This window comes from Calonectris borealis, chromosome 17 (assembly GCF_964195595.1).
Source record: "Calonectris borealis chromosome 17, bCalBor7.hap1.2, whole genome shotgun sequence".
NCBI lineage: Eukaryota > Metazoa > Chordata > Aves > Procellariiformes > Procellariidae > Calonectris > Calonectris borealis.
In genome coordinates, this window is record NC_134328.1 from 8,340,363 (window position 1) to 8,355,094 (window position 14,732).

General features: G+C 58.5%; 2 protein-coding genes across 2 annotated transcripts; both read right to left on the bottom strand.

The window, feature by feature from the left end:
* Positions 1-478: 478 nt before the first annotated feature.
* PI3 (peptidase inhibitor 3) lies at positions 479-1,399 on the bottom strand. The gene is made up of 3 exons (XM_075166467.1): positions 1,293-1,399; positions 959-1,114; positions 479-752 (listed from the first exon to the last, which is right to left on the bottom strand). The coding sequence occupies exons 1-3, from the start codon at positions 1,354-1,356 to the stop codon at positions 748-750; spliced, it is 225 nt and encodes a 74-aa protein (XP_075022568.1). The 5' UTR covers positions 1,357-1,399; the 3' UTR covers positions 479-747.
* Positions 1,400-6,514: 5,115 nt separating this feature from the next.
* Positions 6,515-13,462, bottom strand: MATN4 (matrilin 4). Its single transcript, XM_075166089.1, has 10 exons — positions 13,375-13,462; positions 11,433-12,002; positions 10,096-10,218; positions 9,494-9,616; positions 9,267-9,389; positions 9,005-9,127; positions 8,155-8,568; positions 7,663-7,815; positions 6,752-6,856; positions 6,515-6,573 (listed from the first exon to the last, which is right to left on the bottom strand). Exons 1-10 carry the CDS (start codon positions 13,445-13,447, stop codon positions 6,515-6,517), a joined length of 1,866 nt encoding a protein of 621 aa, XP_075022190.1. The 5' UTR covers positions 13,448-13,462.
* Positions 13,463-14,732: the final 1,270 nt, after the last annotated feature.

Below are 14,732 nucleotides of genomic sequence, written 5' to 3' on the forward strand. Positions count from 1 at the left end.
GATGCTCTACCCCTGCTGTGCGTGGTGGCAATGCCTGGCTCTGCTATAGCACTGGGCAGATGTCGGGCAGGTCCCTCAGGCTGCACATGCTTCCTCCTCCTGATGTTTCTCAGCATGTCCTGGATTTTTGGCCCTGGCGCTCAGCTGTACAAAAGTTACAAGAACCCCTTAGAGCTGTGGTTTTGTGCCCTGGCTCAAGGCTTTCCCACGCAATTGTCTTTAGCTGAATTTTTCCCCCCACCACTTGGGGTTTGGGTCTATGTAACCCCCTTCCTCTGCCCTCCAGATGTGTGCCAAGTGTGGTACCCACGGGGAGGCTCTGCCTCCTGCATACCCCCGGGCAGGCAGGGTCACAGCCCTGCCTGTCCTGGGGTGTGCCTGGGGACACACGCTGCAGTGGGAGCATGTGCTAGGATCAGCCAGGAGAGAGGCAGGAGGAGGTGAGGAAAGGAGTTGCACATCATAAACATCATAAGCATCCCTGGGACAAGCTCTTTTATTTATTAAAACGGCAGTGGGGAAGCGGAGGGAGAGGGCGTGCAGGCGGCCCGTAGCACCGAGTGGCAGCTGTCAGTGGGGTGGTCCTGGAGCCACGGTGGTCTCTGAGTGTGGGCTGGTGGCCATCCCCATCCTCCTGGGAGCCAACATCGGGCGGGACAAGCCTTAGCAGAGGTGTGGGCAGCTGGCTGATGCTGGGATGCCACAGGGATGCCGAGAAGACCCTCGGTCCGTCCTGGGAGCTGGACCTCATGCTGGGGAAAGGGAGAGAAAGCAACAGGTTGGGGCTGGTGCTCAGAGTAACCCCAGCCCACACGTTTGGCCATCAATCGCCCCACCAGCTTGACAGCCCACGGCTCTGGCAGCTGGACACAGCTCCCTGCCCAGGGCCACTGTCACCGTATCCCCCCTCTGCTACCCGGGGAGGTGGGCGCAGGAGGGGGGGCTCCTGAGACCCTACCATAGGACAAGATAGGTGAGCGCGAGATGCATTTCCTCCCGCAGAAGGTCTGGCAGCACTTCGTGTGCCGCGGACACTGCCAGTTGGTGTAGCACTTGTTCGGCGGGTTGAGCAACGCGCAGGTGAAGCGGACCACCGGGCAGGACCAGGTGCTGCCTGCAAGAGGAGGGACTTGTTTGCTCCAGGCTGCTGGCAGCTGAGGGGCCCTGGGGAGATGATGCCCAGCGAATGGCCCCCTCCTCTCCCTTCCCATCCCAGAGGATCCCTGCAAACACGGCTCCTTCCCAGCCCCTGTGCTTTTCCTCCCTGTACCTTATTCTAGGATATCTCATACCTGTCGGCAGCTCTGTCCAGAGGATGAGCATCCCCACCAGGAGGAGGGTGGCCACCGACTTCATGCTGCTGTGTCCCTGAGAGGTGCGAGCGTGACGAGCTGGGGGGACACTGACATTTAAACTCCTGGGGAGGGTGGGGGTGGGGAGTTGGGCTGGGCCTGGGCTGATGTTTTTACCTTTTTCTCTGCTGTTGCGTTGTGTTTTCCGGAAGCTTTTTGCACAAGATACAAACAGGATTGTTCAATTGCCTAAAAAGCAGTTATTCCATTGCACAACTGTCCCCTGCAGCCACACCTGGGGCTGAGGGACAAGCCAAGGGGAGATGGTCCAGGGCATTGTCCCCCAAGCAGGCTGGAGGCAGTGGAGCTGCTCTCTCCTGGGCAGGCACGCTTCAGCAGGAGAAACCATCGTGGTGACCATGCAGCGTTCCCTTCTGAGGGCCTGTTACATGGGTTTCCCTCAGTACCCTGCTTCCATGTGGACCCACAAGCGAAACCCTACAGCACAATCCAGGTCAGCAATGGTCCAGAGAATGGGGCTGCCTGTGCCTTCCCAGGGATGATCCGCCGAGGTTTTCCTAGAGGAAACCTGCCCCAGCCCCAAACCCTCCTGGCTCCTGCCCTGCTGGTGGTGTGAGCTAGTGTGGGGAAAGCAGCTTTGGCTCAGCCGAGGGTGAGGTTTCCCAAGCTCTGTAGGGGTCACCTGAACCCCAGCATCTTCTCTGGGTGGCTGCTGCCATGCGGGAAGCAGGTTGGTGCTGGAAGAAAGTGGCTGGCCTCACCGGGATAGGAGCATTAGCTCCGTACAGCCCTGTCATTGCCCAAACATCCCTGGCGTGACTGAGCCCTAACTCTTGATGGCTGTAGGGATAAGAGGCTGTAGTCCTTGCTCAGAGGGCAAAGATCTCGCCAGCCTTCAGGCCTCCATCTTCTCCCTCACAAGGAGATTGCACCCTCCCTCCGGGCAAAGCTGTTTTCTTTAGGTGCTCTTGGGCAATGGGAAATTACTCCATTTCCCACCAATGTCAATGTCCCCCTTGCCTTGTGTAACAGGTTTTTGGAGCCATTCCTTGGGATTTCTGGGCCTAGCAGGAACCCAGCTGTGCTGGAAAGAGGCGCTGGGAAGGGCAGGCACTCCGCAGCCAAACACCCCATGCTCCAGCAAAGGGCAGGCTGGGGCAGCCCATGATTTCACAACCGGGCAGGGCAAGGAGCAGCAAAAGCCCGGGCATCGCCCTTACATCTCCATGCAGTCCCCGAGCCCCCCATCATTGCTCTGCTCCAGCCCCTGGAGCCCCCACTTTCCATCCAGGGCATGGTGGGCATCTCACCGTGCCCTTTCCTGCTCAGACTTCCCTTCTCATGTCTCAATGTGCCACATTAACTGGACCTTCATTCACGGGATATCTGTTAATTATTGTCCAGTTTCCCTAATGACTCTGTGGCTGCATTTAGCTCTTTGTAAAGTCATTTATTAAATAACCGAGAGAATATTTAGCCAACCCAAATAGACTTTCTGGGCTGTGCACCAATAATTTTGCACTTTTAATGAGAAATACAAGCATTGGATTAATTTTTAAGCAATCTTTGGCTGTTCAGCTGCTGCCAGGGCTGGAGAAGACAGTGCTGTGCTCCCAGCTGGTGCCAGGATCCGGCCGAGGCGGTGCTTGGGGCTGCACCTTTAGGAGAGGGGAAACGCCAAGGAGCAAGGCTTAGATTTAGCAGCAGAGAACTGGGGGGGAAGAAATCCAACTGAAGGACTTTTGATAGTGCTTTATCCATAGCAAGTCCATAGGGAAAATGTCTAAAATCTGCTCCTATTGCAAACTCCCACGGAATAACCCAGACCATGGCATTTCTGTGCACAGGACTGCCTGCAGTCCCCATGTTGCACTCTGCCACATATGCAGCACCCATTGCCGCAGGGTCCCGCAGAGCCATCCCCATCCCACACTGCTCATGCTGTCCTCCCTGGACAGCACTTTGTGAGCCTCCTCCCCAGGCAGCAAGGCCTGAGCTGTGCAACGCCGAGGATGCTGCTGGCTGACGCTGCAATTTCCCAGCCAGGCCAGGGGTCTCTGGTTTGTTTTACCCAGGGATGGCAAAGAGGGAGGCCAGCAGCCCCCGGTCCCCTGGCTCAGGGCTTGACCATGGCCGAGCCCCAGCCTTAGCAGGGTGGGTAAAGCACCCGAGGGACACCTTGTGTCCCACCAAGCAGCCCTTGTCGCCTGCCAGGCGATGCAATGCTTTCAGCCTGACGCCAAGCTCCGTCCACCCATCCCCAGCTCATGGCTGAGGATGCTCCGCTCGCCCCCGGGCCGGGTCCACCGCCTCGGGGTGCCCGGGAGAAGGGGGTGCCCCCAGCCCAGCGCACCCTCATTAACGCTGGTGTCTGGTGCCATCTAGTGAAAAGCAATTAACGAGGCTCTGCAGGACCGCGCAGACACGGCCCTGCTCCCAGATGCAATCCCATAGCCTGTCCTGGGGATGCTTTCCCGAAAATCCCACCTCAGCTGATGCCCAGCTCCTGCTGTGCCTCCCGCTTCCCCTCTCACAGCGATGATTTTCTACCCCGGAGGCCACACCGTGCTGCCAGCCCTCGTCGAGCCTCTCCGTCTCACTGTCAGCCCAGCTCCACTTTGTCTAGAACCTCCCTTAATATTTGCCAAAATTACATTGGGCCAACTGAGGCTTAATCATGCCCTCAGGGCTTGCCATTATCTGCTCTAATCAAGCCTGTTATTAAATTCCAAACTCAGCTAATTGCCTTTTTTTTTTTTTCTCTGTTGTTTTTTAATTTTCCCTGCAGTCACTGTGTATTTTTTTAGGGTGCTGTATACAAAGTAGGGAAGTCCCAGCCCCCAGTTTTGGGCTTGCAGGACACTGGTGTGGCTTGTTGGTCACTGTGCTCTGTAGCAATAGGATCTGGCTTGGATGTGGATTGTGATCATCAGCACCTTCCTAACCCCCACCCAGGGCTGTCTGCTGGGCTGTGCGGTAGGTGAGAGGGATATGGGGGCTGGGAGGGGTGCATGGATGAGCTATGGGGCTGACGGGTGGGATGTGGGGCTGACGGGTGGGATATAGGGCTGACAGGAGCGCTGTGGGGCTGCCAGGTGGGTTATGCGCAGAGCTAATCATCAGTGCTTCGTTTGCCAGCTCAGCAAACAGATATAATGAGGCTACAAATGCCCCAGTCCATGCCAACTGGGACAAGACCCCACGCTGAACTGGGGAACTGCTGCTTTCGATTGCATGTGGAAAAAGCTACTCCTTGCCTCATAAAGCAAATACCTGAGCACTTCCCAGTTCTTCTCCCCGGAGCAGTCCCAGCAAGCCCCACACCCCAGCCCAGGACCTGCTTTCAGCCTCCTGCTCCTCGGCTCCAGATCCCAGCCTCAAGCACACAAAACCTCACCACATCCCCACTCTCGCCCCCTAGGACACGAGTCCCATGGAGCAAACCACTCCTGGAAGCGGGACCAGCAGGATGTGGCCCCTCAGCCACCCCTGAAAGTGCCCTATAAACCCACCAGGAATATTCATGGTGGCGTAAACACCCAGACTCTGCAAAGCAAATTGGCCAAGGTGCGTGATGGAGCCACTAACAGCGTCCTGGGGGAAAAGGAGCTGTGCTGAAGCAGTGTGAGCCCAGGGCTCCAATCCTCCTCCTCCTCCCTCCAGTCCAGGGCTGCCCAGCACCCTGCAGAGCCCTGTGAGCCCCCCCAGGCACACAAATCCTCCTGCACAAATTGCTAGTTCAGAAGCAACAGCTCCTCTCAGTCCCGCTTTGCTCTCACCTCCTGGGTACGGGACCAGCAAGCAAGATGGGTACATGAAGGATCCCTCCAAAAACCATTGCCCCTATCCAGCAGCCTCTGCCTGCATGCAGGAGACAGGACTAAGTGGAGACCTCCTTTCTCCCGAGTGTGGACACGGGGGCTACACCAAGGTGGGCTCCTGTGATTAAAAAGCCACCTCTGCACCATGCACCTGCAGGAGATGGGTCCCCGGCTGCCTTGGCATCCCTCCCTGTGCAGCCAGCCAGGGAGCTCGGTGGCTCTTCTGCCCTGAGCGGACGTGTCCCGGCACCAGGGCCAAGTCCCCCGTGGGTGTAAGTGGCCCTGCACCACTGACTTGGCATGTTTACACCCCCATAAAAGAGGCGCCGAGCTCCCCATGCTCCAACAAGTGCAGGCTCCAAAGCAAACACTGGGGACGGTGACACAGTGCCTGGCTCCCTCCAGCCAAGGCTGGTCTGCAACATCCTGGAGTGCCCACAGAGCAAGGATTTTCCTGAAGGATTTTTGGAGCCTGAGGACAGGGGCCCTTTGCAAAAGCCAGAGGCCCCTGTTCTGACACAGAGATGGCTCTGCGTCCCTGCAGCCCAGCTGAAAGGAGAGGAACGTGTCATACAAATCTTCAGGGTGTTTATTGTCAGGATAGAAATTTCCATATATAAAAGTGTTTAAAAATAGCACTACCCTGCTCTCAAAATGAAATATATATATATATATACACACACACACGTAGATATTTATAGAAAGAATTATTACCATTTTGCTATGTAATAAAAAAACAAACAAGATAATCGATTCCCAAACAATTCCGCCAAAACAGGGGCAAGGGGATCTGCTGATTCCTGCCACCCTCTTTCCCATGGGTGCACACCTGGGCACCGTGCCGGGAGCCGGCCAGGTGAGCCGGATGGCACGCATCCCCGTGCACTGCCCGTGGCGCCCGGCTCTCCTTGCCCTGCCCCACCACTTGGCAGCAGATGCTGAGACAGCAGAAGCTCTCGGTGCGATCACTGCAGGTTTTTTTTCCCTTGCAAAGCAGCTTGCTGGGCGCTGGGGTCTGAGGGGGCTGCGCAGGGGCTGGTTCATCCCAGCCCCTTTGAGAAAAGGCTGGGTGTCACGTCTCCTCATTCCAAGCCCAGCCTGCCCGCGCAGACATCCCACCTCATCCCAGACCTGCCAGTTCAGAGGAACAAGGCAACAGCAAAGGCTGAACCCTTTGGCTTCGCAGCAGGGGTTTTTGCTCGAGTTCTTTTTTGGTTTTTTTTTAGGATTTTTGTTTTTTTAAGTACGCTCTGCGTCCCCCTTGGGATTTTACGATACAAGAACAAACACTGATGCTTTACAATAACCTAGCAATAACAATGCCACGTAGCTACTGTACGTCCCCGTGCCCCGTCCGAGTGCTGCAGCCCTCTGCAAGGATCACTTCTTGCTGGCAATCTGCTTTTCCAAGTCTTCGAGTCTGGCAGTCATCTGAGCAAGTGAACGTGCTAAGGAAACCGCGTGAGCCGGACGGTCTGGTGGGCAAAGGGCTTTTTCCCCTTGAAGAAGCCTAAAATTTTCCCCACTCCCATCTATCCATCCCTTCCTTCCCTGTGTGCAGTCTGTCCCCAGGCTGCCCTGCACCCCGGCAAGCCCAGGCATCACCCCAAAGGATATTTTTCTCAGTCAGGCTCTGCAGGATGGCCACGGTGTTCGTCTGGAACTGCACCAGCGCCTCGCACTCGCACGGGCTGCGGATCTCCATCTCCCCTTTGCCCTCCTCTGTGACCGTAGGGGTTTGGGTGCAGTCAGAGGCACAGCCCTGTGGTGCCTGGCTCTCCCCTGCTCCCGCACAGCTCGAGTCCCTTGTCCCTACAGCCACCTGCCGGGGCCGGACCTGAGCCTTGGGGCTCTCCCTTTTTCCCCTCTTTTTCCAGCCTTGCTCCTTTTCACCAGGCTGCATCCCTGCTAGCGCAGCGAGCTCGCTGCCAGGCATCCCACCAGGCATCCCGCGGAGCTGCCGCGCACGCGGTCACAGCGTGCCGAGGACGGCCAGTGTGGAGCTTTGGTTCGCCTTCGAGCCGGGGTGGCGGGGGACGCTGACCCCACGTCTGCAGCCCCACTGGAGCCCCCGGGGGTCCCAAGAGCACTGGGGAGTCCCAGCCTGCCCCAGGGCAGGGAGACCTTCACAGTAACCCGTCGTGGTCCTCCTGCACCCGGCAGCAGCAGAAGTGCAGGTCTGGACGAGGAGACAGGCCATCCCCGGAGCCAGGGCAGCACCCCACAAGGCAGGGTGCGACCCCAGACTCTGCCCGTGCAACAGCACGGGGGTGGCCGCTCACACGCCATCCCTTTTGCATTGAACCCCCCAGCTCCACCTTCTCCTTTTCCAATCCCTCCGGGGGACCCACCTCCTATACCCACAACAGCCTGGGGAGATCGAGATACCCCAGGCTCACACCAGCCCAGCTCAGCCCTGCGGCACCAGACGCAGGGTGACAGACACACAAACCACCCACCAGCTCTGCAGGGAGAGGAGGGTCCCCCAGCTCGGGACTGAGCCCCCTGTTGTGGCCAGGAGCACCCACCTGGGCAGATGTTCAGCTTGAAGTTCTCTACAAGGTGGGTCATGGTGGTGAAGTCCGCCGAGTAGGAGAAGTGCTGCTCCACCGGCTCGGAGGCGATTGCTCTCAGCTCCTCTTCCACGGCCTTGCCAACGCCCACGGCGAACATGACGATGCCTGCGCGGCAAGGACGGATCCTGAGCACTGTGCCAGCAGCCCCACACCAAGCAGCCCCAAGCCCAGAGGGAGCAAAACCAAGGATGCAGGATTTTCCCTCGGCTTCCCAAATACACCGCAGGAATTTGGGAAGGACGGGCAGGAGCGTGGCACCACTGCTGTGGTGCAGGCTGCCACATGAAGGGTGCTGCTCAGAACACCCTGCGACCACAGCAGAGGCACGTCCACCCCTGTGGACCCCAAGGCTGGATGCTGCAGCCTCCCCCAGAGCCAGCCACCCCGAGGAACCATCTTGAGATGCCCAAAGCATTGCAATTTGGGGTCCCCGGCCCCCCACACCTGACTCCTTTGCTCTCCTGGCCCATTCGGAGATGTCATCCTGGGAGCGCCCGTCCGTGAAGACAAGCCCGATTCTGGGCACATTGTGGGAGAGAGGCCTGGCACCTTCCAGCTCGGAGAAGCTGTGCTCCACCATGTACTTAAGGGCAAGGCCTGTCATGGTGCCCTTCTCCATGTACTCCACCTCCATCACCGCCTTCTTGATCTCGTCTGCACTGTGGTACTTGTTGAGGGGGAACTCGGTGCGGACGCGGCTGGAGTACTGCACCAGCCCCACCCGCGTGCCGTGGGGGGACACCTCCAGCAGGTCCACGATGCGGTTCACAAACTGCTTCACCAGCTCAAAGTTTTGAGGCCGGACACTTTTGGAGCCATCGATCACCATCACCAGGTCAACGTGGCCGGACCCACACTCTGCAGGCACAGGGGAAGGTGAGAAGGGACTGGCTTGGCCGTGGGCACCATCAGGGGTGAAGATGCCCAGGGCTGGGGCACCGCATGGACCCCCTGGACCTGCAGCCGGGGTGAGGCTGGGAAGTGGGGCAAAGCGTGCCCAGAGGTCTCACCCCAAAAACCTCCACTGCCACCCCAGCATCCCCTGAAAGTCCCTCTCAGGTCTCCCTTTTCCTGAACCTTTCCTCAAAGCTCCTGTTGCATCTTCTGGGCCATGTCTCTGAGGACAGGAGCCTGCACCCATCCCCACAGCAGCCAGGGTGCTCACTCAAGCCCAGCTAGCTCTCCATCCTCCATCCAACCCAGCTCAGCCAAAGTCCCACTTAGACCCCCAGCCTAGTTTCAGGAGCACCAAGCCCACCGAGGAGGATGCCAAGAGCTGCGTCCCCATACTCACTGCTGCACGCCTTGCCGTCAGCCTGGAGCTGCTGGCCCTCGGGGCACACGCAGCGGTAGGAGCCCTCGGTGCTCACGCACTTGAACTCGCAGCCGTGATCCACCCCGTTGCAGAGGTCGTTGGCTGAAAGACAAGCCAAGGGCACAGGGTTATCCCCACCCAGGCAAGGTGGCCCAGGAACAGCCCTTCCCCTGGGGACCGGGCAGGGCAAAGTATCTGCCGTACACCGCAGCCTGTGCCGCGCCGCCGCGCCGGGACGTACCCCTGCAGGACCTGCTGTCGGGCTGCAGCGTGAACCCGCTGCGGCAGCGGCAGTAGTGCCCGTTGGGGATGCTCACGCACTCGTGCTGGCAGCTGTGGTTTCCGAAGCTGCAGTAATCGATCACTGGCGAGAGAAGGAGAAGGGTGGGCAGAGAGGGAAAGACAAGAGAAGAAGAGGGAGAGCGAGAAGCAAATGAAGAAGGGACAGGAAAGGAGAGGGACACTTACTGGTGCAGCTCCTCTTGTCCTGGTTGAGGTAGTAACCTGCGCGGCAGCGGCACGAGTACGACCCACGAGCGCTGACGCACTGGTGCTGACAGCCGTGTCTCCCGTCTGCACAGGCATCAATAGCTGTGGGGGAACAGGACACCCGTCACCCTCCTGTCCTGGTCTCCCTGGGGCAGCCGAGCAGGGACTGCTCCTGGGCTTCAGGGAAGCTCCCAGCACCCTGAGACAAGAAGGAAAAGTCCCGAGGTGGTGGCTAGAACCAACTAATACAGCTTTGCACTCAAAATACAGGGTCAAAACACTGTGCACTTGGGCTGGGACATGCATCCTCTGGTACCCACTGCCTGGAGGTCCCTCAGGTGACAGGCAGCTGGTTGTGCCCATGTGAGCCCAAATTGTCCCATTCCAGAGAGGTGACCAGGATTTAGCAATGCTGGACACCATCCACAGCCGTTACAGACCCGGGAGGCAGCGTGCCCGGTGAACGGAGCACCCAGGCTGCTGCTGCCCTTGCAGGGTCTTCTGCTGCGTTTCAGCTTTCTTTCATGAGACCTGTAACTACAAGTCCTTTACAAGAGTTAGCATAAAAAAAGGGTTTTTACGGGAACAGGTCTTTCCATCCACGTTGAGCCTGTAGCCTGGGTTGCATTCACAGCGGAAGGAGCCAGGGGTGCTGATGCAGCTGTGCTGGCAGCCGTGCTCCTGCTCCACGCACATGTCCACCCCTGCAAGGCAGAAAGGGCATCAGAGTGGCCCACAGGCACACCGAATGCGTGGGGGCTCCGGCTCCAGCACGCACCCTGTCCCCGTAGCCAAAGCCACCGGGATGACCCGCACAGCCCCGGTCCTTCCAGCTCCAGCGCTCACCCACTGATTTCCAGTGCACAGACACAGACACTGCACAGGGCAGGTTTCTGAACTGCCTCAGCTTTCAGATCTACCCCAGCACTAAATCAACGCTCAGTATTAATTGATACTGTTGACAGCTTGAGCTGATTAAGCGAAAGCTTGAGCTCAGCTGGAACAAGCCACGTCTGTGTGTCTGTGCGGCCAGGAGTCTGCAGAGCCGGCCGGGAAGCGGGCAGCAGGGCAGGCAGGCGACAGGCAGGGCGTTGTAAGCAAAGGCATCAGGCGCAGGAGCACATCAGGGCCCCAGGGGGCAATATCTGGGCAGCCCTGGACCCCTGCCCCAGCGAGCAGGGACACACCATGGCACTAACGCAGCCCTGCAGGCACGCACGTGCCCCTGGCTAGAAAACACTGCCTGAAAGAGGCTGGCAGCTGCCTTCTGCCCTTCGACAGATGCCAGAGAGCGTGAGCAAGGTCTCGCCACCCGCTGCAGTGCCAGGTCTCCGGCAAAGCCCACCAGCATGGGGGGGGGACAGACAGGTCCCAGCCCGCGAGCTCCCGACCCGTGCCAGCACAGCCACGGTGCGAACCAGCCCCCCGGCTCCCAGCCGAGACCGGCCGGGCGCTCCAGAGCAGCACCACGCGGCCAGGTTTTTATTAAACACAAATGTGCATGCAGCAGATGCCATGCACGTGTCTGCGTAGGAGGAGACCCTGCTAGAGCCACGTCGAAATGTAGACGGGGCTCTGGGATGCGTCACCCGTCACCGTCACACCCAGGGAAACCAGCTCCACATTTCCTGCTCTTTAATATTCCCATCACTGCTGCCACGATGTCCTGGCTTGGGGCAGAGCTACCGGGCACGGGTGAAGAAAAGCGCTTGCTTGCAATGCTTTTGAAGCTCTCCTTAACTTGCCCCAGCAGAGGAAAGGTGAGCAAGAGGAAAGGCTGCCTGTCCCAGCACCCCATCGGGGAGGTTGCTTCCCTCTCCACTGCTCCTAGCAAGGGCAGCCACCCCAAACACCCATGTGGAGGTCATCTTCTAGCAGGGCCCACCCTTGCCAGCCCACAGCTGCGGCTCTCACCCACCGCAGAGCTTGTCCTGGAACTGCTTCCCGAACTGCTGGATGAGCTCGAAGGACTCCACCAGGAAGACGTGCTCCTCCAGCGGCGGCGAGGCCATGGCCCGCAGCGAGTTCATGTCTGCCCGCTGGATGCCCACGGCGTAGATCTCGATGCCAGCGTTCCGGGCCTGGGTGGCCACCTCGGTGACACGGTCCTGGGGCCGTCCATCCGTCACGATGATGGCGATGCGGGGGATCTTCTTGTGCAGAGGACGCGCGCCCTCCTGCGTGGTGAAGGCCACGTTCATGGCGTACTGGATGGCCAGCCCTGTCATGGTGCCCTGGGCCAGCGGGACGATGCTGTTGATGGCCTTCTCCATGTCCGCCCGCGTGAAGAAGGTCTTGAGGGAGAAGATGTTCTGCACCTGGCTGGAGTACTGGATCACCCCCACCCGCGTGGCATTAGGACCCACGTCCAGGCTGCCGATGATGTCTATCATGAACCTCCGCATAGTCTCGAACTCGAAGGGGCGCACGCTGCGGGAGCTGTCGATCACGAACACGATGTCCAGGGGACCCGTCCTGCACTTCAGGGCTGGAAGGGGGCAAAGAGATGGTTCAGCCTCATGGCTGCCTGTGGGAGCAGGGCTGGGAGCGTTGGGTGGTTGGGTGGTTGGAGGAGTGCTCAGCGGGGGATGGAGAGGGCAGGTCTGGGCAGCCCCCACAGACCAGCACCTTCCCACTGCCAAATAAACCCATAGAGGGTGCTGGCAGAGCGGGAGCAGGGACAACAGAAGGGAAGACGTGCCCTGGCCATGGGGCTGTGGGGAAATGGCAGTGTCCCCTCTTCCCCAACACCGTCCCTGCAGCCAAACCCAGCTCTTGCTCCCTGCATTTGTGCAGCTGACAGCCCCGCAGGCTGCAGAAATGCCTCTCTGTCTGTTGGCAAGGTTTAGGCAGCGGCATCTTCATCTCTGCAGCAAATCAGAGCATTAAAGTGTAAACCAGCCCAGTGCCTCGTGCTGTCCTCTGCAAGCTGCAGCTCCTGCTCCAGACCTCTGCACCGCACGGGCTCCTGCTGCTGCGGGGCCAAGCACGAAAATACTGCTTTGGGCAATTCTTGTGTTCCCCCCGCAGCTCCAGCTTCCCCTGTTTTTTACTGCATTTTCCCTGTTTCTATCTAAAACGAGGGCTTGCTTTGTTGTTTTTTTTTTTTTTTTTAAGGGCAGAAAATGAGACAGTGAAAAGCACAGCTCAGGGCACGCACATGGCAGGGATCGAGCCAAAGAGCCTCTCTTGGACATATGGGTGCTACTTCCAGTGCAAACCGGGAGAGCGTTTCGCAAGTGAAATGCCAATGAACATATTTTGCTTGGCTTGCGCGTACCCAAGCTGGGAGAATTTGGCCCTAATGGTAAGCAAACACTTTGAGTCCCCTTGGGATGGTGCCCAGACCCAGGCTGTCATCTCAACTGCTCCGAAGGTCTCTGAGGCATACCCACTCCTTTCTCCGTTCGGTGCCTTCACTGTTTTTAAACTGGAATTGATTTAGCTCCCTCTGCCCTGGGAGGAGAGAGACTGGTGCCCCTGTGTTTGCTTTGTCCCCCTCTCAGGGGACCCGTGCAGGGAGGGGGTTCGCCCTCACGCCTGTGCCTCCTGCCGAGGTCGGAGCCTGCGGGCAGGAGGGTGACAAGCCCTGAGGCTGGGCTGTGTCAACGCTGAGGACGTGCCTGAAGCAAGTGGCACCAGACCCACCACGCTGGGGCCAGGCTCGGGCTCCCCTTTGCTTGGGCAGTGCTGGGAAGTTCAGGTCCCACACCTGGGGGGATCCTCCATTCTCTTGGAGATGCTCTCAAAGAAGAAGCATCGGGTCCCCGCACCTCAAGCAGCAAGCCATCCTCTGAGGGCTGCGCTGCCCTGACACTCACTTCTCTCTCCTCCAGGCCATTCCCACCGGCGGAGCTCACCTGCAGGTTTTGGTCTGGCTTCCAGCGTCGTCAGGAGAAGCAAGAGGAGAGGGGCAACGGGCAGGAGCTTCATCGTGGCTCTGCAAGACCACACGGCTCCGGGGCTGGGGGGACTCGCTGCGGGGAGAAGATGACGTTGCAATCAGTGCTGAGGCTGGGCTGAGCCGCGGGGCCACGCGCACCTGTGGTGGGTGTCCCCAGGCAGGGCCAAAGACCCCAGGCAGCAGCAGTTGTGACAGATCCACCCCCAAACTTCTCTGAACCCACGTGGGATTTTCCCATTCGAGGACTGGCAGTCTCAGCACAGCTAAATTTCATTACAGTAGCAACGATCTGCCAAAGGGTCTGATTTTCTGCTCTGGGTGGAGCTGGCCATCGGACAAGCCTTATTTTCACTTGCAAACCAGGCGGGTGGGATGTTCAGCCAAATGCTTTTTCACTGGCAGTGCGGCTGCTCTCCGCAGCCAGCCGGAGAGTGGGAAAGCTGCACCCAGGGACGCGGAGCACCAGCCCTCCTGACACTCCCTCCGCACGGCAATCTGCTGGGAAGAGAAGCCCCCAGACGAAACGCCAGCACAGACAAAACCTGCTGAGAAGTCTCTCAAAGTCACTGGCAAAGACCATTTTTCCAAGAAGCTGCATAAATTTATTCTCTGCCTTTTTCCAAACTACCTTTGGAGAGCAGGGAGCAGAAGCCTCCGCAGGCACAGGGTGTAGCGGTGCCTGTGCAGATGGGCTTGCACCCATTGCCCCCAGGCAGGGTGCTGGGTGAAGCACTGCCAGCCTGCTGCTCTCCTTCTTCGCATCACCCCGGGGGACCCCACCACTCTGTCACTAGCACTTTGCAGCTCTCCCCGTCCTGCTGGTTTTTTTTCGAGGCATGCTCTGTACCCCGACAGTTTTTTCATGCATTTGAGGTGGGATAGTTGGGGGAAAGGTATTTAGACCAGTTACCCAAAACCTCAGCTTGTCACTTGTCTCCCTCCCTGCCCACCTCTGTGTTGCCTTGCCTTGCCTTTCCCTGCCCTTGCCTGGCTCCTGCAGGGACGTGGATTTATTTGGTTTATTTTTATTCCAGCTCTGGTTGGAAACCCAAGGTGCTGGGGGGGGAAATGCCACAGTTAACGCCGTTTCCCCCAGGAGACGTGCAGCGCTGTGACCGGGCACAGATACTGGAAGGGTGCTTTTAAAAAAAAAGCACACGGAAATTCATTTTATCGGTAGTTATCAGCCGATATTTATTTAGCCCCAGGAGGTCTCACTTGTAATTCATCACCAGGGTTGCCATTTAATTGCTCAGTGGTTACGTGCAGCCCTGAACCTAACGTATTTGATAGCAGCGATGCTGATAATAGGTT